Source organism: Channa argus, chromosome 14 (genome assembly GCF_033026475.1).
Source record: "Channa argus isolate prfri chromosome 14, Channa argus male v1.0, whole genome shotgun sequence".
Lineage (NCBI taxonomy): Eukaryota > Metazoa > Chordata > Actinopteri > Anabantiformes > Channidae > Channa > Channa argus.
Window position 1 is genome coordinate 4,831,142 of NC_090210.1, and position 21,547 is coordinate 4,852,688.

The 21,547-nt window shown below is 38.4% G+C and overlaps 1 protein-coding gene across 2 annotated transcripts in view; it reads right to left on the minus strand.

Moving 5' to 3' along the window:
* Positions 1 to 727: 727 nt before the first annotated feature.
* tnn (tenascin N) overlaps positions 728 to 21,547 on the minus strand; it is a 38,426-nt gene continuing 17,606 nt past the window's right edge. Inside the window, exons 8-19 of one of the 2 annotated variants that reach the window (XM_067475469.1) lie at positions 21,134 to 21,223; positions 11,977 to 12,240; positions 10,134 to 10,397; positions 9,451 to 9,714; positions 8,914 to 9,177; positions 6,293 to 6,423; positions 5,397 to 5,535; positions 5,152 to 5,303; positions 4,666 to 4,762; positions 4,152 to 4,316; positions 3,023 to 3,186; positions 728 to 1,616 (exon numbers count right to left, since the gene is read on the minus strand). In XM_067475469.1, the coding sequence (XP_067331570.1) occupies positions 1,467 to 1,616; positions 3,023 to 3,186; positions 4,152 to 4,316; positions 4,666 to 4,762; positions 5,152 to 5,303; positions 5,397 to 5,535; positions 6,293 to 6,423; positions 8,914 to 9,177; positions 9,451 to 9,714; positions 10,134 to 10,397; positions 11,977 to 12,240; positions 21,134 to 21,223 (2,144 nt within the window). In that variant the 3' untranslated portion in view covers positions 728 to 1,466. The remainder of the gene's footprint in view (positions 1,617 to 3,022; positions 3,187 to 4,151; positions 4,317 to 4,665; positions 4,763 to 5,151; positions 5,304 to 5,396; positions 5,536 to 6,292; positions 6,424 to 8,913; positions 9,178 to 9,450; positions 9,715 to 10,133; positions 10,398 to 11,976; positions 12,241 to 21,133; positions 21,224 to 21,547) is intronic. The other variant, XM_067475470.1, reaches the window with a different exon arrangement.

Consider the following 21,547-nt stretch of genomic DNA (forward strand, 5'->3'; position numbering starts at 1 on the left):
CTTTTATTTCTTAAACCATCCATGTACAAACATTAAGATTTCCACTCATTTTTACTCCCCCTAGATGTAAAAAGATCCTTTCTTCAAACAAATTCAATGCAATTGAACAACATTTACTGGCTCCAGCAGTGCAGCAGCTGCTGGCATGGATTTAAACTATTAGTATTATTGTACTGGATGTATTGAAGCACCGCAGTATGTGTCCCCCGTCCTAACTTACTCCAGTTAAACTTTCCACATCTACAAGATCTTTATTAAAAGCCGTGGTGGAGAAAAGACTTGCTCATTAATTATTTTGTTCAACAGCTATCCCTTGAGGCTCCTTGATAGAGAGACAATGTCTTCATGAAACCAAACCATTATTTACTGTATTTTTTATGTAGATGTGTGGCATGAATATAAACAGCCATAATGTCAGTTTGATGATACAATTACTAAAGAAAATATAAATATACAGATTTTAAACTCCTTAGTGAGGATTTTCATTCCTAACCTTAGGGATTGACAACGAAAAAAAAAAATGTTATGTGGAATGAAAGCTTAAAAAGAAATTTATGAAGGGCAGAGACTTCAGATTAGCAAGAAGGTTGATTGATGTGCTCTGTCCTCGACACATAAACCAACAGAGATTTGTATGAAAAAAATGCAGTAAAGTAAAAAAGTCAAAGTCAAAGCAGTATTAATAAATTGTGATTTCCACATAAAAACAGGGCTTTGGTCACTGAGGTCGTGAGGATGGAGCTTTATTTGTATTGACATTCAATATGGAACCATCACATTGATTGATACACACCGTCCTTATCATATGAATGTAAAGTAGGAGCAATATGGAAATTTCAGACAGCCTTCCATCATTGTTCTTTAGCTTGTCCACCACAAATTAATGTGACGTGACAGTTTGAGGCCCAGCAGGAGCTGAAAATGAAGCAGCCAGCTCATATTCAATAAACTCAGGGATCGTCTAGACATGACATCTTTATCACTTTTGAAACCATTTTTGTTAAATTTTTGTTGGGACAATATTACTGTGTGTAAGAAAGGCAATGTCTTCACTGAAAACGAGATTGAAAAACATAAAAAAAAAATTATTTGGGCTTCTACTCTCGGGTAAAAATATTTTAAATGAATGCAATGGCGGGAGAAAATGAGGATTTCTTGATTTAACTTAAATCTACAGGTGGCTATTTTTATTTGAAGTTTCTATTAGAATCAGTGAAAAAGATGTTTTTAAAAAAAATAGGTGACGGACATCATCATCAATTCACAAGTTATTTGCAGCGTTATTGCAATCATTGTTATTGTAGGCGAACAGATAATAAGTTACTTTTGGATATGAGCGGTTCTCTCTCTGCCCTAAAACTATAACTATTGTCAAAAGGGTTGAAACACAAACAGGCATGTAACTACACTAACAAGAGCTGATACTATATATCCTGAACTAGCATGAAGGCTGGTTAGCATGTAGCCTATTTCATTTGGAGATTTGCATTTCTGTTCTTCTCTCTGCCTTTCAATGACCTCCTCTTCCTGCTGGACAAGGCTCCCAAAGGTCGGATCTTAATCTCGGTGAAGTCGAGGGATGTCATATGGCCCTTCCATGGTTGCCAGTTCACTCCCTGACAGCAGGATAGTAGATGGAGAGAAAAAGAGATTGGAAAGTATGAATGAAGAGCAGAAAAACATGAGAAGGCAAAGTAAGTTTGGGAGAAGGAGGAGTAACAAAGAGCAGAGTGATGAAGTCAAAGAAGACACAGGCGGCATGATGGAGAGGGAAAATGACAAACACTAATAAATACTGGCCGCGGGCTTCATTTCATGTGAGTACAAACTTGTTGTGATTGTTATTGCATTTGCCGACAAACATTGCAGGAGACATATGCAGCTGCAATATTATGGATGAAATCTCGTCAAAAGTGGAGAAATTCCCCGGCATTTCATTTGGTATCAGTCTCCCTTGGACATAATAACTGTTGTTGTTACCCTATCAGCCTGGTAAAAAAAAAAAACACTTATGGTTTATAGCTGGTGTGAAAGATGTGTTTTCTTATCACTGCTGATGGATTCAGACCATTTCTGCTTCACCTCAACAATCTAAATCGAAACAATGAGGAATGGGCTGGGTTGAAGTTGTCTGATTATTAGCCAGAGGATTTGGTTTAGAAAGGATCCCAAATAACAGTGCTACCTAATCATCATGATTGCAGCTGTGTGTGTTGTGTATCATTATAGCAGGTGTAAATTCAGTGTGATGCGTGTAGAACTACTGCTAGCATCTCAACTGCTGCATCTGGTTTCATCAGACGAAAAAGCAGCCAACTTCACCACAGTGCCCACTGAAAATATTATTTCTAATGCAGCCATTTTGAATTTCAATATAAGTTGTGGGAATCCACTTGCATTACTGGTAATGATTATAACAAACTGAAAGTGAATGCGACGTACGGGCTACAATGTTGCCTTGCTGTAACTAAGTCGAGTCAAATGCTTGAACTATACACAAAGCCAGGGGAAAATGTAATGGCTACAAAAATAACTTCCACCTTGGGTTAATGTTAATATGACATAAAATAATACCATCAGTGCCACCTGTTGGCATGAAGTCACACTACATCACCTTACAGTCAAACCAACACCTCTCATGAACACTTAAACTGAAAACGATCAGTATTATGAGAGGAGGATTTATTACAAAACTGTGTTTTTGACTGCTTGGTTAACTGGCATAGAAACTGTGTAGAATATCCAACTAAGTCTTAATGGAAGAGTGCAGCACTGAGAGCAATTGAGTTTCAGTGTTTTGCACAAGGACACTTCAGCATGTGGGCAGAAGAAGCTAAAGACTGAACCATGAACCCTGTGATAAGTGAATGAATACAGTACTCAGCTGCTTTTCTTTGTCACCCTTTTAAAACACACTGGCAGATTATGTGCTGGCTGGGAAACAGTTCATGTCATAAAATGAAGTATCGCAATAATGATTCACCAAACCACAGTCGGGTGAACGGCCTTGCTGCTCACTCACCATACTGTGTCTGCTGTCTCCCCATTTCCCGTTGAGGTTGGCCAGGTGACAGTTTTTGTACCACCAGGCGCCACGGTGGTTCAGGGCACAGTTACCCAAGGCGATGTCATTATCTGAGTCAACAGTAGTCCAGGGTCGACCTTGGTGATAGGTCATTGCATCACCTGGGATCACCAGTGATTATTAGTGATTATTACTGGCAGTGCTCAAAGCTGAACAATTAATAACTTTCAAAATAAACAATAATGATGATTAATTAATTATGATTCAAAATTTAATAGAACATACCTTTTAAATTTGCAATTTTAAGCTGCGATTAGTAAAACATGTTTATACCCAAACCTCAGGTGAGTCAGCAAATCAAGCTACCAGCTGGTTGGTATCAGTGGCTCTCTACATATCTTTTTAACCAAATAGCCACTGGGAAATTACTTGGGCGAGATCATGGGCAGACATAGTTCCCCTCTACCCAGTAAATATAGTTGGATTTAAGGCCTAGGTGCACATCCCCTCATGCACATGCATGAAGCTGCATAAAGCCTGCAGAAAGCAGACAATGTTGCTTTTAAAAATCCCAATTTGATCATTTCCCCATATCGTCAGCCTTGGTCCTGGGAAATGTTCAAACATCTACAGAACAGACTCCATGCAGTTCAAACAGCCTTTCCCTCAGTATATTTCAGATTTTGCTGCTTTAGCATTCCTTTTGCTTCCATCTGCTCCTTGTTGCAAGAAACTTAATAAAATGCCAAAAATAGTGAGATACAGTATCACAGTATGTGTTGTTTCAGCACACTGTGGCATGTGTAGACACAGCGTCCCACTTGCTGTGCGTCTGTATCTGTCTGGGTTTAAAGTCCACTACAACCCTGCCTTCTTCACATACCACCTACTCGCTATAGCTACTGTCTATAACTGACTGAATATAAGTTTCTGAAACAAATATCCCACCTACTGTTGGTGTGGATTTGCTTTCTCGGCACCCCATGGAATGATGAGTAGGGAGCCTACGGCTTGAACCCTGCAATCCCACCCCTGTCTGTTTCACCGCTATGCTGTAACTCCCTCCGAGGGTCAGAGAGAAAATCTAAGCATTGAAAGCTGCACATTTAGCCTTCTCTAGACCCACCTGCTGTCCCGCTGTATTTGCCAATAGTAAGTTTGAACTTCTGGTTCACTGGTGCGATCTTAAAGTTGTCATATACAGCATAGGCCCTTTCAGACCCCAGACCCACATCAAACCTCAGCTCATATTGAGTAGGAGTGTTGGTGAGCTCATATATCTTGTCCAGACCTGAGGGGAACAGACAGACAGGTGAAAAAAAGGAGAAATACTCTTTTTATAGTCTAATAGTACATTTGAATTAGAATTATGAATTAGAATTTATTTTGAATATGCAAAGCAAAGGAAAATAAATAATGATACTACAAGCTTTCATTCCAAAAAAGGACCAAAGAAAAAAGAAAACAAACATGAAGCAATATCGGTTATCAACACATTCAAAAAGGAGTGAGAAGAAGCATTAACATATTTAATCGCACCCCTTCTTCCTAACTAATTCACAAATAATTATTAAATCACTGTTGTTCATATGTGCATTCTTTGATATTTTGTAGAAAACCCTGAAAATGTGAGTGCTCACCAATCCAGAACTCGTCTGTCATGTTGCCAAAACCTTCTACATACTGCCTCCAACGCTTCATAAAGTCCAGCTTCCCAGTGTTTCGACGCTGCAGCACCTGGAAAAAGTCAGAAGCATTTCACGGAAAGATTTACCACGAATCTTCTAAACCATTTACTCTGGTTGGTTGACAGCTATGCCATTAAATGTCAATAGCAGGAATTTTATTTACAATCATTAGAGGAGAATCCCACTAATCTTGTATTACACTTCTATAAAGTTAAAAGAAAGATGAAAGATTCAGAAGCAACTTCAGAAATATTTACCGTATTGCAACTCAGCAGCATCATCAAAAGTATTTTTTTAGTTCTGAGAAAATTTTTTAGAAATTTATGATGTTATGATGATAATATCAATACAATCCTCCTTCCTACTCTTATAAGGCAGACAGAGACAGACACACAGCTAGTAGGATAAAACCCTATTAAAAATATAGTTTATCCATACCAGCCATCCGCCTCCATCAGTGTCCATGTCGCAGTACACATCCAATGGTTTGGAGCGGTTATTGTTAATGTGGATGGTGTACCTGCCACTCTTTTTAATGCCATTCTTCATTATCTGAATGCAGTCCATAGGGAAGGGGTACAGGAGGCCAGCTAGGAAGAATGTCATGGGAACATTAATAACTTTAAACACACGTCATACGTGACAAAGAAAGACACAGACAAGAGCATCACACATCTACACACCTGTTTTAAATACGGTCTCTACCACCTTGCTCCTCTTGTTCCCCCTGTAGGCGATGATGGTGATGATATACCTCTTCCCCATCTCCAGACCAAAAACAGCAAATCTGCTCTCACTGGCTCCGAGTCGCTTTTCAACGGTCTGATCAAAAACCATTTAAAATAAAAATAAAGCGCAAAGTCTAATGTCTAAAAGTCTTATGTGTAGTGTTCTTGACACGCTAAAATTCCCTTTGATCAAGAAGTAGTAGCACCATGTTAAAAGGTCAAACAAGTGCAAAACCAAAAATTGTATATTAATTTTTTTTCTTGCCACAAGAGGGCAGCGTTTGACTGAGCTTAAATGTAGGTCCCTTTGGCTTCAGTCAGTGAACAAACTGTTGTCCAAGTAGAATTTTTAGTGTTGTAAAGGCAAGAACAGGACTTAAATAAAAGAGCATTTATGATCTACAGAATTTCAATGTCCCCCAAAATGTTCAGAGCAACTGTAGCTTTGACTGTGAAGGAAAACCTGTTTTACACATCGTCTTACAAATTTTGTTTTCCGCAGAATGATGTTATATTTTGTAATTTAATACTCCTATATATATATTAAATAAGGTCTTATAAAAAATAATTTGACACACAACTTGATACATCACTATCACAATACACAAAGTCAAAATTTTGTCAATAACATCCGGCTGTAGAATATGTTACATATTGCTTTGTAAACATATGTTGATGCTGGTCTCTCTTCAAAGTGAGATTTAGGATCAGTGTGAGCCTCAGTTACTAAACTGAACACAACATTTGAATATGCTCAACTCATGTCTTTGTATGCTAAATCTCATGAACTATAACCAACACTATATAAATGATATAAATATCATATCACGTTTAATCTTATGGCTCAGTACCTCCATGTGGCCAGACTCATCTCTATAAGTGAAGATGTAGCCCTCAATATCAGCCAAAGGAGGAATCCAGGTCAAAACAGCAGACTCCAGCTTCACATCTTGAGCCTTTAGCTCCTTAGGGGCATCAATGTCTGTGGGTAAGAGTGTGAATCAGAGTGGAATCAGCACAAGAATATTAATTTATTCATTAACAAGTTATAAAAAGAGTTCTCGGTTGGGTAAATAGAGGCTCTCAAGAGGTACAAAATCAACCCAAACGATTTATTATTTCAAATCAGGAACCATACTTAGTTTTCTGCTAAAAGCTCTGCCCTCTATTACTGAAATTACGAAACTGCTCTTATGGTAACTGAATTACAATAAGAGAAAAAAAGTGTTAAGAGTAACAGATTTTAGTAGTACCACATTGTACATTTGGCGGAAAGCAGTGTTGCCAAGAGTCTGTGAAATGCAGTATTGTTGTTTTGAGACTGATTTAACCGACATATTAATGATGCTTTTCACTACATCCAATAAAGTCACAAATGTAATAACGACCCTAAATGTATCCCAGATGACTTCTTTTGACAGTGATTCTTCTCTTTGAACCCAGCTAAATGCGGCGGTAGCCAGACAGTTTCTAATGAGTTATGATGTGTCAAGTTTATAATCCAAGTCTAAGCTATTTGCTGCCTAATTGAAAAAGATCCAGCATTCACTCGGAGCTCCCAGATGATTTAACAGATCGTGTGTCTCACACAAAGATACTCTTGTTGTAACCCATTCACCATGTGCTCCTACTGCTATTTTTACCTCACACTGAGTTATGAGACATACCTGATCTGTCCTGGCAAGCAGGAAGCATTTACTGCCAGAGCAGAGGTTATACTGCTTCCTGGTGGTTTACAAGCTTTACAAGCAAACAAATTAAGAATTTGTTATGAAGCAGTTAAATTCATGAAAGAGATATGAGTAATGTATTCCTAATTATTTTGCAGTAGACAAATGCCTCATACATTTATTGACTAGTATTTTAAAGAGTACGACTACATTTATCAAAAAAACTACAACATAATGCAAACATCCCAAAGAACTCCCTTTGCAAACCAAATTATCCAGATTTATACGCTGACCAGTGACCCCTTACTAAAACCGCAACCCTCTGTGTCATCCACCCACAACAATAGGAATCCAATTCAGTGCTTTCTAAGCATAAATCAAAACTTCATGATATGAAAGACAGCAAATTACCCTGCATCTGCCTATGATATGGCTTTAAACTAATGAGTTGAGATAGCTGTTTCTGTTTGTGTAGAATTTGATCATCAAATCCCAGCCACATGTTACAAATCGTGACTCACTGGAATCTTTTATCAGTATTGCCAGGCTAAGGCCTTTCTGTTTAAGAGTAACAGAAGAGAAACCTTTTTGAATCTGTGTCTGCAAATACCTAGAATTTCTTACAGAAAGGCAGTTTTGCACTAGGATCACAGCATTTTTTCAATCAGTCCCACAGCTGTGGTGTTTATGGGACCTGGACATCAGGCAGCATGACTTGTGTTTCCAGTTTCCAGCCATGCTAAACACGGTAAGTGACATAACATAAAAGTTAAATAACATTTAAAAAAAAAATTCAAAAATCTGGATTTCTGAATGTCATTCAGTTTTGTAGTTGTGTGTTGCACCCTATATGGATTTAATGACATTTTAATATTAAGGGAGTGGTAGGTGCTCGGTTATCTTGACATCTGTTTTGCATAATATAAATTGTTGCTTTGCCTTTATGCATCAATATCAATAGCACTATGACATTTGATTGGGTGTAAATTGGATCACGGCCTTCTCTATTCAGAGAAAAGAGAGCTTTGTGGATACCAATTGTAAAAAAAAACCATCTTGCTCTAGAGAAAGATGTTAGTGAAGGTAATTAATATACTCATGCAAAGTACAAGAACTATTGATTTCTCACTGAAAATTAGTAAAACAACTTTAAATAAAGCACGAAAAACATGCTTATATACATATATCACAACATAAAAAAATACTCCCTTTATAAATATAGTAGATTTTTTTTAGCTGCATTATATGGTGAAACCTGATAACTTTGTTACCCTTCACATTACAAATACAGGTGATCTAACAAATGAGAACTCAGTAGGGATGGCAGTAAAGGGATCCAAAGCAGATATCGAGAACCTCAAGAAAGTGATAACACCTTCGGGATAAGTATGAAGTACAAAATAAAGGAATTATCTGGAGCAATGCAGAACTGGCTGGACAGCTGAATACCTCCTGGCTGAATTAGGAGACTACAGCCTAATCCAAGAATATGGTGGATGGATTACACCTCAAAGTTCATGGGTCGGCTCAGGAACAGCTTAAGTAGGGGAAAATGATGCCTGGGTTACTTTGCTCCTCAGCATGAAAGAAATGGTTGGTAAGTAGTTTGAAAACCTGAGCGTTAAGTACATTCAAAAAACAAGCTCCCATGTCAGAAATGTATCTCTTTCTTTTGGGGTTAAAACGCGAGTTGCATTGTTGCCTTATGAGAACAACAGTATGAAAAGAGGCTTGAACTCAATATATTTCACCTGGATGTACTAGTCAGGTTATTTGATTAAACAAAAACTGGTGTTTGACACCTGTTTCAGCTTGTGTTGAGATCTTCTTGCTGACTTTGTCCCCCTTGACGGCCCAGATGTAGATGGTGTAGAGGACCCCAGGCCTCAGGCCAGATGGCATGTATGAAGTAATATCAGACCAAACTGGGATTTCCTCACTTGAGCCTTCAGAAGAATTGTAGCTAAGGATGTAGCCATCAATTTCTGCCTGGGTGTGATCCCAGGACACCCTGAAGCTGGACTCTGTTTCATCTTTGGCTAAGAGGTTAGCAGGAGAATCCAGCCCTAGAGGAAGATGTTAGTGGGGGATATTAATACACTATTGATGCAAACTACAGGGTACATATAGATTTTAAAAAATGTATTAACTGAGGAAACAAAATGAAGGCAGCTGGGCATGACGTGTCACTAAATGGTTTAAAAAGCATAAACTTCCATGTTTTATCTGTCAGTAAATATGTGGTCAAGCTCAGGAAAAGAGGTTTCCTTCAGATCTGACCTCAGTCTGTCAGATAATTTAGTGCTTTGGATTTGAAGAGAAATTCAGAAATCTGACACCTGTCTCAGCTTGTGTTGAGATCTTCTTGCTGGCTTTGTCCCCTTTGATGGCCCAGATGTTGATGGTGTAGAGGACCCCAGGCCTCAGGCCAGATGGCATGTATGAAGAGGCATCAGACCCAACTGGGATTTCCTCACTTGAGCCCTCAGAAGAATTGTAACTAAGGACGTAGCCATCAATTTCTGCCTGGGTGTGATCCCAGGACACCCTGAAGCTTGACTCTGTTTCATCTTTGGCTAAGAGGTTAGCAGGAGCATCCAGCTCTAAAGGAACATATTAGTGGGGCATATCAATACACTACTAATGCAAACTACAGGGTGCACATTGGTGATGAATTACAAAACTAAATAAATGTGCGGAGAAACACAATCAAGCCAGCTGGACACAATGTGTGACTAAATGGTTTGCTGAGTATGACCTTTATGCATTATATTCTGTGGCCTCTTTAGCCACTAGATCTTAACTCAGTTCTGCTAATGGTGGCCCAGCACCATACTGAGATAGTTCATGTCGTTTTTTGCTTTTAATTAATTATCCATGTGTATATCATTTCATCTGACAGAAAACAATATTAAATTGTATTCAAGTCATGCCCAGGAAAGAGGGCGTCTTTCAGATTTGACCGTAGTCTGTCAGACAATTCAGTGCTCTGGATTTGAAGAGAAATTCATAAATCTGACACCTGTCTCAGCTTGTGTTGAACTCTTTCTGCTGGCTTTGTCCTCCTTGATGGCCCAGATGTTGATGGTGTAGAGGACCCCAGGTCTCAGGCCAGTGAATATGTATGAAGTATTGTCAGACCCAACTGGGATTTCCTCACTTGAGCCTTCAGAAGAACTGTAGCTAAGGACGTACCCATCAATTTCTGCCTGGGTGTGATCCCAGGACACCCTGAAGCTGGACTCTGTTTCATCTTGGACCAAGACATTAGTGGGGGCATCCAGCTCTGCATTGGAAGTTATTGTATGGTTAGTTTAAAAGTGCCCAAACAACTACAAGGAATCACTAAGTTTTATGGAGTGCGATAACTGGACAAGCAGCAGTAAATAGTTAGAAAAATAAAAGATAGTTAGTAGATGTTGAAATTATAAACTGTAAATAATATCCCAAACATTTTCCATCAATATTTGATATCTTGTCACAGGTTCTACAAAGACAAAAATTATTGAAAAACATGCAAACTATACAGCAGTGCACAAGCATGTAAAACAAATTCTGAAAGAACAGTGTTACTGTTAGGAAAAATCTGAACTACTAAAGACTAAAGACTTAAAATACCAGCGTTTCAGATACCTCACAATAGTTTTGCTATCTCTAACTATTATTAATATATATTCAATATACTACAGATAAACAATCCACTTTTATTTTTTTACAGATAAGTTGGAGATGTGACAGATTTCCATATGAGCTACACTGGTTTATTAACAGATATTGTGTTTGTAAATCTGGTAGTTTCTGAAGAGCTCAAAAATCAGTTTTATTATAATTACTCTTAGTGTTTCTAAAACAGACACTTACTGTTATAGGTACAAAAGATCAACAATCTAGCTTGTAAAGTCACCAACTAGTAAATTTCCAAGTCATTTCAGATATTTGTCTCCTGCTATTTGATGCATGAATTAAGTTACTGGAGCTACCATGGCTGTTTGCCTCATCATAAGGGATCAGGAAACTGAATTTGGATCAACAATGTGTATAAGAACAGACACAGATAAACTCTAAAATTATAAATTATGAATTATTCCTCATGTTGTCAAACATTTATAGTCTAGATATTTTACAGATAAATGTGAAAATAAATATCACAAACAATTTTTGTCACTGGGTTAAACGATATTCAAAGCTGCTAAATGTCCTCAAAAGTTTTCTCCTGAAACATGAATGTAAGCCAGAAGCAATGGTTGCTAATCTTCACAACATCAGATTAAGAAACAGAAGAAGACAGGAGAAACAAAATAGCTGGATCTGTTGACCAAGCAAGATTGGCACTTGTCAAACTTCTTATAGACATCCAGCCTCTGGGTGAACTGAAATGCCTTCAAATGAGGTGTCCAGCCTAATTATGTTCAATTGTCTTTTTCAGTGACAGTCAAATTTTGCCTCTTGACAGTTAGGTAAAGTGGGTTCATATGCAAAGTGTAAAATGTCAACACTGATGATTTTTCACTCATTCCATCACAAAAAAGAAAAGAAAAACCCATGGAAATGATTGGTGCATTGTACAAAGGGACAGTCTAATACAAGAAGCTTAAACAAAAGAGAAACTCTTTCCTTCTGTTCCCAGGCTGCACTAATGAAGGAAAGAAGAAATACACCCTCTGGAACATTTGATATACGTGGGCATCACAGGTTTTGTTGCCATCGACTTGATCAGTTAGTAGTTTATATTTTGATTGTTACCTTTGCAGCATTTCAAATGACCTTTTAAACCTACTGCTGACCAACTCTATCTGTCTAGACCTTTAAAACAGTGAACACATAAATAGAAAAGATCATAAACGCAGGTCCTTTTTTAGGTTTACCTGTTTCAGCTTCTGTCCAAGTCTTCCTGCTGACATTGTCTCCCTTGAAGGCCCAGATGTAAACAGTGTAGAGAACTCCAGGCCTCAAGCCAACCAGCCTGTATGAGGTACTATCATGTGGTATGGGGATCTCGGAACTGGAGCCCTCAGCAGAGGTGTAACTCAACATGTAGCCATCTATTTCTGCCTCTACTTCCTTCCATGAAACTGTGGCAGTGTCTTCTGTTACCTCAGTGGTGAAAAGGTTTGTTGGAGCATCAATGTCTAAGGGAGGATGAGAACAACAGAAAAACTGAAACACTGAGGAACTCTGTTACTGCTTCTACCATCCCATGTATCCTCAAACTTTGTTTTGTAAGAAGAATATTCAAACTGCACCCAGAATACAGAAAACAGAAATCATGGATCAGACATAACATGTACATGGAGTATAGTGTATATAAACAGGACGTATGAGAGAAGCAGGCAGAAGTCAACATAATATGTAAGATGCCAGAGGCAGCTGGATACATACATAAATACATGACAGCGTTTCAGATCATCTTCATTGCTGCCCAAAACAAACTGGTAACAAAAGACAGCTATCAAGCAATTAAAGTCACCATTTTCTGTACTGGTAAACTTTGCCCTAACTAATTAACTGGTATGAGTAAAGATTATTATAATGGATACCAAACTGTTATACAGAGTGTTGGTTTACTGTCAGCTTTAGTACTAAAAAAGAGTAATAATTTGCATGGCCACAAGAATTTCAAAATTCAAAGAAAGTCATGTGTTACATATTTGAACACATAGATAATGCTTTTCTTTTCATGATGAATAAAAATACAGTCACTGCATACTGGAGTTTTGGAATAGTCATATAAAGCCTGTATAAATCCAAAGCTCTCCAAATTAAATGACATAATACACAGTTAGACTATGGCTTCCATGCTATTGATGGCCAAGATTTGGTTAGGATTAGGCACAACACTACTTTGATAAACTTGTACTTTGATAAAATTGTTTTTATCCACTGTCCAGTTTTTTGGGACGGACTCAACAAAACAGATTTTTAGTTATTTAAAGCTACATTTTGAAACGTATGCAGTAGCATATGTGAAGGGTAGTACTCTACAGAGTACAGAAAGCACTGCCCATTGCTAGGCAGGGCCTACAGAGAGGTAGGGCTGCCCTTCTTAATGTGTCTAAGTTGTGTCTAACTTGCAATCTCTTTTTGTTTGAGGCTGGCAGGATTGTTTGGTGTGGGCACACTGCAGATTGTAGAAACTGTTCTCTGGCTGCATTTGATAAATGGTTTGTTTAACGCTCTGGTCTTCAGGTAGGCCTGATTGTACAGTACATAAAGGTTTCATTACTTTTATATTAAACAACTTACCCAACTTTTAGGTTTTAGGCTGCTGTGTGGAGCCAGTCCCATGTCCTAGGCTGAAAAGCCTTTAGGGAGGTAATGTGAGCCATTGGCAATGGTAGGAAGGATATTTCCTTCTGATGTAAAAAACACTTAACTTGTACTCCTCCTTATACTTTTCTCCCTAGGACTTAATGCCAGTCTGCTGTTCTGCTTATGCTGAAGTTTGGAACCAACTGTCCAGCTGAGCAATGTGTTAAATGAATGTGTATTTTTTACTTGAATGTATTATATAGCTTGTTTTTTATTGTATAATTTTATTGTTTCTACTCTGTACGCTGCACTTGCAGAACTAACAATTGTAATTCTATTCTTTTGTAGAATCCAGGAAGGAACTGTGGGTGATCACGCCAGGCCTTAGCCCCTTTTCATTGCATGTTGGTAACACTGAGTGGTAGACACACACAGTACTGTGGACTTAAAGTGCATGACCAAGTTTGCAGTGTTGTTGGGTTCTTTTTAGCATGTGTGGTTGGGGTATATTGGGGCTTGGTCTGGCGTCTCCCTGCAGTGGGCCCTTCCAGTAAGGGGTCGATTTATTATATGCTTAAATTTACTTAAAAATCCAAACATTGCACAACACCAGGATACTATTTATTCTGGCTTTATATTCAATATTGGTATATGTTAATAAACCCATCTTTTGTAAGTTTTATGCACGTCTCTCGTTCTTTGAGTATGTTGTAAAATCAGAGGATATTTCACCTTGTAACCTGGGTCACACTTAGGACTAGGTCAATCCATATTGCTCCACCTAGCAACCTCTTTCCTGGAACCACTAAACTCTTCTACCATCTGCTAAGCTCCACTCAACTTTGCACAACCAATCAGGCCTTAGTCATTACTAAATCAGAACTAATTAGAATGCTGGAAATCATTATGTACAAATTTAAAACGTTAAAATTCACTTTATTGATTAGAGCAGTGAGCCTCGCTCAAAAAGATTTAGAAGCAAATTTCTCTGCACTACTGCCAGTGCTGTTCTCAGACTGCAAGAGAGAGGGCGATAGCACCTCGTTACAATATGATATCTTTTGGAACATATTTGTTGTGAAAGAATATGACAAAAACATTACATACTACGGCTTTTGTTCACACATGCTAAAGTAAGGATGGTTTGAAAGTGCACTGTAAGGATAAAGTCTAAGTTTGGACCTTCTCTTAGACCGGTGACAAATGCATTTAATTAATGTGATTGAAATAAGCGAATGTGTAAAAAGCAGTATTAACAACAGCAGCATTTGGTGGACAACAGTAAGCCGCTGTCTGCAGCAGTGTTTGACAAGAATGAACAACAGACCAGTGTGAGGAAACTTTTCCAATATGCAAGATTGTTATCAAGAGTTTTGTTTCATACAAACACTAAAGAAAGAAGATGAAACACAGAAGCATATACACCCTGGCTCAGAGGAAGAGCTTTGTGAAGATCTTCAAAGATCACAAGCACACAACTCAACAATTGGTGTTGTCCCTAAATGAGCTGTAGAGGACACAAAAGCAGGGCTGGACACAGAGCCTCTGTTTGTAAAGTCAGCAGGATTGAGGAATCACAGGAGACATACACTATGAAAAAGGCAGGTGGAGACGTTGGTGGTGCACACGTGGGGATGGGTGTTAAGTCCCCTGGAATCTTCATGAAAGTGAAACGAGACAAACAAAGACAGGATATGAGACAGAAAATAAACAAAGGGCAGTAAAATGAGGCTAGGTAAGAGACACACAGAGGAAGTGGAGGGGAATGTAAAAGCAATCATGCTTCAGGATTACTCCTCTGTGGCAGCAGCTCAGTCAAGGTCAGCCATGTCTCAATGCTCAGTCTGTATCATGAAAACTGATTGATGATGCATCCCCCTAACAGAAAGGAACTATGCAACTGTCTAACTCTATATTCCCTGTGTGTCTCTCCTCTCTTTTTCTGCTGTCACTTTTCTGTCCTTGTGGCTGTGCTGCTTGACAACCTGTCATGAACTAAACCACAGAAAAATTTTATGAGGATTGAGCATTTCTTTAAAGGCCAGAAAATGAGAGGGAGTTCAGGGCCATGACGGATGCTAAGCTAGCGTACAAATCATCTGTTTACTCATTACGCAATAAAATACCTTCTCATTCAGTAGAAACGTACAGTATAATTGTATTACAACAGGTGGGAATCTATCTAAATGTTTGGTCTGGTTTCTTAGAAAATTACTGTAGATGGACAGTAAATGAGCAGCTGTAGCTCAGTTGGCAAGGCAGTCACCCGTGGACCACAGGCTCAGGAGTTTGACTTCTGGTCCTTCCTGCCTACATGACAAGTGTCCTTCAGCAAGACATTGAATGCAATGTTGCTTTGGTCAGGAGAACATCAGTGTGTGAATGTGTATGAATGGGTAAATGAGAAGAGACATTGTACATAAATGAGTATTCAAACATCTACTTGAGAGTCCTTTGATTCTCGTGAGGTCTTATCTCATTTTCGTACATCCGTGGACTTGATTTTACCGCGCTGAATTACTTTTACTCACACACACAAACACACACAGCATAACAGGAGCTTTAGTTACATTCACACAAAATCTTTGGTGTTTATTTGTGTTTTACAAAGCAACCACTGTATCGCAATCAGATAATAAAAAATAAAAAATCGAATTATTCCTTAGATGTAGCTTTGTTCTCACTAACACTGCTCCCTTTCTTTGTTCACCGACTGTGTAACTGGACCATGGCTGGTCTCGCTCCCACTGAGTCAGGGAGGACGGAGCAACTGAACGATGCCTTTTTGGACAGCAACAACCATTTCATACCGCCTTTAAATGAACTAAGTAAAAAATGTTGCAAACAGCTGGTTTTAATTGTTCATATAAAGGGGTCTAGATGTAGGACAGGGAGTGAAATTTGGCCACAAAGTCAAAAAGAACAACTCTCAAACAGGATCTCAACTCCTTTGTTTTTCTCCACGAGCTTTTCAAAAAAAAGAAAAAAAAAAGAAAAAAAGACAATGGTTGTTTATGAAAATCACTTATCTGTCTGACTTGTGTTTCTGACATGACTGTTTTTCCCTATTACAACTATTAATTTCATCTGTTCACACTAGCATAACTTGACAGACGGATGAGCCACCAGGCAGATTGTGAGTGGGTGGGCATATAATTTGGCAGAAACTGAAAGGTGGTTCTCACACTAGCTCACTGTAATCTAATTTTGGTGGCACCACCAATGGAATTTAGATTCCAATTCAGTAAAGTACATTTACGAGTTTATTAGCTACGCTTGGTGCACAAAGATAAAAAAAAAGGACCATTTTACATTAAAAAGATGAAACTACTTTTTCATCATATTATACATTTTCAATTTGACAAACGAGTGATGTCAGAATGAGTTATGACTGATTTGCAGGCAGACATCCCCACATGTCCCCAAAGACCCACAAGCGGTAAAGCTTATTTAATTTGAAAGAGAATCGATTTTTTTTTCCACCACAAATAACAACTTGGTTACTTATAACCCTCTTCTTGTCAAAGTTATTTATTCATATGCCTGTTTTTTGCTATGTTAACTAATTATGTTGTCATTTCAGAACAACCAGTTTCAGAACAACTTTCTTTAACAGAAAGATCACATTCACAAACTTGGAAGCTATCCATGTATAACTAGCCATTGAGTATCTGGGGCTAAGGCACAATTAATACTTTATAATTTGTCCCATCTTAACAGGTGATCTTTCAGAGCTTATTTCTCTGACTTTATACCACCCACTCACCTGTTCCATCCCTCAAGGTGTACTGTAAATATACTGGTCCACTTGAACTTGCCCTCTGGCAGGTTGTGCTCCTGTGCCATACCAGCTGTTGCTTTGCAGCCTGTTCTTAGTAGAGCTGCCCCTCACGATTCTCACTTACCTGTATCACTCGCATGAACTTGAATAAAGGTGAAGTGTTTCAACTTTTATGCTGTTGTTATGAGTTCTGTTTTCTGAGCTTTGACACATCTGTAACACTCTTCTCTTTATTCTTATGAACTGCCTAGCAGTTTTTCTTTCTCTAATAATTATTTTTATGTTATTGGATCTTATTTTTTAGCAACACAGCCTTTTATGAGGCTGCCTGCATTTATTGCATTTATTGTGTGTGAAGATAGATTGAGTTACTCCAGACGTTCTACCTCAATAGGTACAGTATATAGTGACAGCGGCTACCAGGCTACAACAGGCTCAACATGAGCTGCGGCTTCAGCCATTTGGAAAACACCTTATCCATTATGGGCAGCATGCTCCTCAGAGGCATTGAGCACAAGGCAGAGAGAAACAAGCTGTCTTTCATCTTTTATAATTTATAATAAATATAATATAGAAGGTGGGACACCTGACATATTGACATATTTTATAGTGAAGGTACTGTAGCTATTTACACAGGCAGTCATCCACGGACCACAGGGTCAGTGGGTCGATTCCCGGTCCCAGCTATATGTCGCGGTGTCTCTGGGCAAGACACTGAACCCCCAACGACCCATTCCCATCCCCAGCTGTGCAGTTCTTGTCCAAAACCGGTAGAAATTGGTGAGGGTTGCGTCAGGAAGGGCATCCGGTGTAAAAACTGTGCGAAATCAACATGCGGACAATGATCCGCTGTGGCGACCCTGAACTCATGAGATAAGCCAGGACAAAAAATAAATAAACAACAACTGTAGCTATTTATACTGTAAGTAGCCAATTATTCTTTATGACAGACCTGCCTTCCATCCACTCCTTTATATTAGTGCTATAGAAATCCTGCAAAAGGTAATGTCATTGTTCTGTATATTAAAATCAATAGACATATTTCAAACAAAGATTCAGGCCAAAGGTGATACTGAACTCAAGCAGTATTTATACTTATACTATACTTGGAAGAATAACTAATGTACTAACTTTTGAGGATACCGTCATGTCTGCATAATTCATGGTGCCACTGTCTGAACCTGCCACAAAATGTTCGTAACTTCTTGCGCAGGTCAATAGAGCTGTCTCCTACCACACTGACATAACAACTAGGCAAGAGAGGTTAGAAACATAATCCATTGGTTTGAGCTGTCAAAATGGTTTATATAAAATGTCCCTCATCACAGTCTCATTTAACATTTTCTGGCATCTACTATACAGAGCTGGCTCAAAAGCCTTTGACGGACAAGCTTGAGCAGACAGGGTAGTCCCGATGGGCCATGTGAGGTACTGTCAAGATTACAGAAAGTCCAGATAACAAAAAGTCATTTTCATCCTCTCTATATATGTTTTTGGTTATTTAGAACTCTATGGTGATTCTATTGTATACAGTGCTGTACACTGTATGCAAATCCACATGATGTCAAATCAAGGTTTATTCCTCAAACAGCCCTTTAAAATTCTGAGGAAACCAAAAGGTCCTCACAATGATTTCAAACATCTGTCATAGAAAGACATGTGGAGAGACTGGCATAACAAAGGTACAGAAGTGAGTTACTGAATGTACATATCCGAGATAGAGCTGTTCAATAACCACACACACAAGATGCAGTTCCCTTCAGTCACACTAAACAGTTTGCAAGGACACACTGAAAACTAATTTCATTTCCAGCATGTACAGCATTTTAATACAAACATTGAACTCTTTCAGTTTTGAAGTAGCCTTCGTTATCGTGCAGAAACAAGATAATTCCCTTATAGTACTTGCTAATTAATTAATTGTGGGGAAGTGTTACGCTATGATACATTACGTTTTTTGTGAAGAAGCTATTTCTTGAATGCTGTGTTATCACTAAATAAAAAAGAGTCACATTTTATTAATTAACTAGTGGGGGAAATATTTTCACTCTGTGGAATCAGAGGAGGGTACGGGCACAGGATAAACTACTGCATTTGAATATAATTAAAAAGATGCTAACAGTGAATTAAGAAGAAAACTGAAAAAGAGAAAAATGAAAGACAGGTAGTATAAGTGAAGAGTAAGTGACAATAGAGACAATTTTCTACAAATGGTGTTTTGTGTTGCTTTTTGTCGCTCTTTTCCTTTGTCTCTCCTCTCCACTTTCCACTCACCCCAACCGGTCAAGGCAGATGGCCACCAACCCTGAGCCTGGTTCTGCTGGAGGTTTCTTCTGTTAGAGGGAGTTTTCTCCACTGTTGCACAGGGCTTGCTCAAGGAATTGTTGGGTTCTCTCTATACATCTTTATAGTCTCGACTTTATTCTGTAAAGTGGCTTGTGATGACCTTGTTGTGAATTGAATTGAGTTGAATTGTTTTTGTACTAAGATGTCAGCTATAACCCCTAAGAACAAAGCTCAGTTTCATGGGCATATTTAATGTACGTATATCCTGCCTCATTCATGCTTCTTCATTTTAACAAATTCAAATTGTCATCGTATCATTGTCTTTTGTATTAATTTTATTATGTATTATTTCTATTAACTTTTTATCATTTTTTTCTCTATTGTTGTTTATGTGTATCTGTGTATTCACTTTATGGCGTCCTTATGTTCCTTAACCATCCGGTCCAAGGGAACCAGCATGAGCTGTGATATAATAGTTGACTATGCTTTCTGTTGTGCCATGTTAGTCGGCATAAAATCAGTACACTTTTGCTGGCAAGACTATCCTCTTCAAACAATTCTAGCCTTTTTGTGTTACACATAAAATGAGAGATTGTAGCTACTGGAGTAGTGACAAGCCACTGTCTTCCTGGAGTATAAAAGCACATTCACACCAGCTGTAATTACTATGCAACAATCACAGACAGGAAAAGATACGCAGGAATAGGATGACAAAGGCTCCTGAGTACCTCACTTTTTAAAAAGAAGAGAGGTGAAAATAGAGTCTTGAAAATATCTATCTAACGCTTTTAACTACAAACCATAAAAACTGCGGTCTAAAAAATAAAGAGCCCTCAACCTGGAGACGGCTTTTGAAGAGAGTAGGCTGAGCGTCAATGAGAGTTGGAGGTTATAGGCGTAAGAAAAAAAGGGAATGTGAGACATAAAAGTAAAAAATAAGCACAATAATATAAGCAGAATAACGTGAGTAACTGAAACCCTGCTGTGCCACTCTGGCCTATTTGTCAGTAACTTAAATAATCACTTGAAAGCAACTGAATTTCAAAACCAGCTTTAAAAGGGAAACTAACTATAAATTTTTATTAATTCCTCGTCATGCACAATAATTAGTCCAGAACGCGGTTAAACCAAATACAAGTGACTCAGTGCCTTACCACTAAAATCCATCATTACCTGTTGGCATCTGTAACCCACAGACATTCTCACCTCAACCCTCAGGGGGCATCTCATTAAAACATTCATATCATGTTTCCTCGCAGTGACCACTCTCACCACGGCCAGATTGTTATTCTGTAAACTCAAGCACTTCATTATTAACCCAAATTGTGCCCTTTGCTGGTAGTATTCTTTAAAACATAGTCACTGACTGTGTCTGAACAGCAATACCTGGTTATAAAATGCAGTGTGTTAGTACTGTATTTGAGAGAACGTGTTTTTCCTTTCAGGCTCTGATCAGGGGTAATTTATAGATGGCTTGACAAATCATAAAAGCTGTCTTTAAAAATGCATCTGATTCAAAACTAAGCAGAATATGGATACCCTCACTGTGTCATCCAGATTCAGACACTTTACCACTGGTTGTAAATTTGCCATTTATTCTGGTAGTTGACGGATTACGAAAAACTGGGTCCACGTTGTGTCTATTGATAAAACCTGAATGAAAGTTAGGTTATTTGACTAATGAACATTGCTTTGCTGACACTGACCTGTGGAACCAGTGACAGAGGAAGGTTTTCCCTCGTTGTTTCCTTTGATGGCCTGCACCGAGATCTTGTACTCAGTTCCTGGATACAGACCTGCAAAGAGACACATTTGTGTAACCTCCACAGGGGTATTAAGATGTAATAAACCCTAGTATGTACAGTACCATGTAAGACCCAATACTAATGGTTCCCAGCCTAGGAGCCCAGATCCTTGAAGATAAGTGCTGAGATAAACTTCCTCACTTCAAAATGTTCCTTGTTCATTGTGACATCCCAGATAATTAATATTGCAGACCAAAAATCCTTTAAAGGACATTTAAAATGAAACTGCAGTGTTTCTTCTATAAGTGGTTAAACTGATCACAACTGATCTTCAATCTGAGGCCATAACTGCCAAAAAGCTTTCAACCCTTGTTG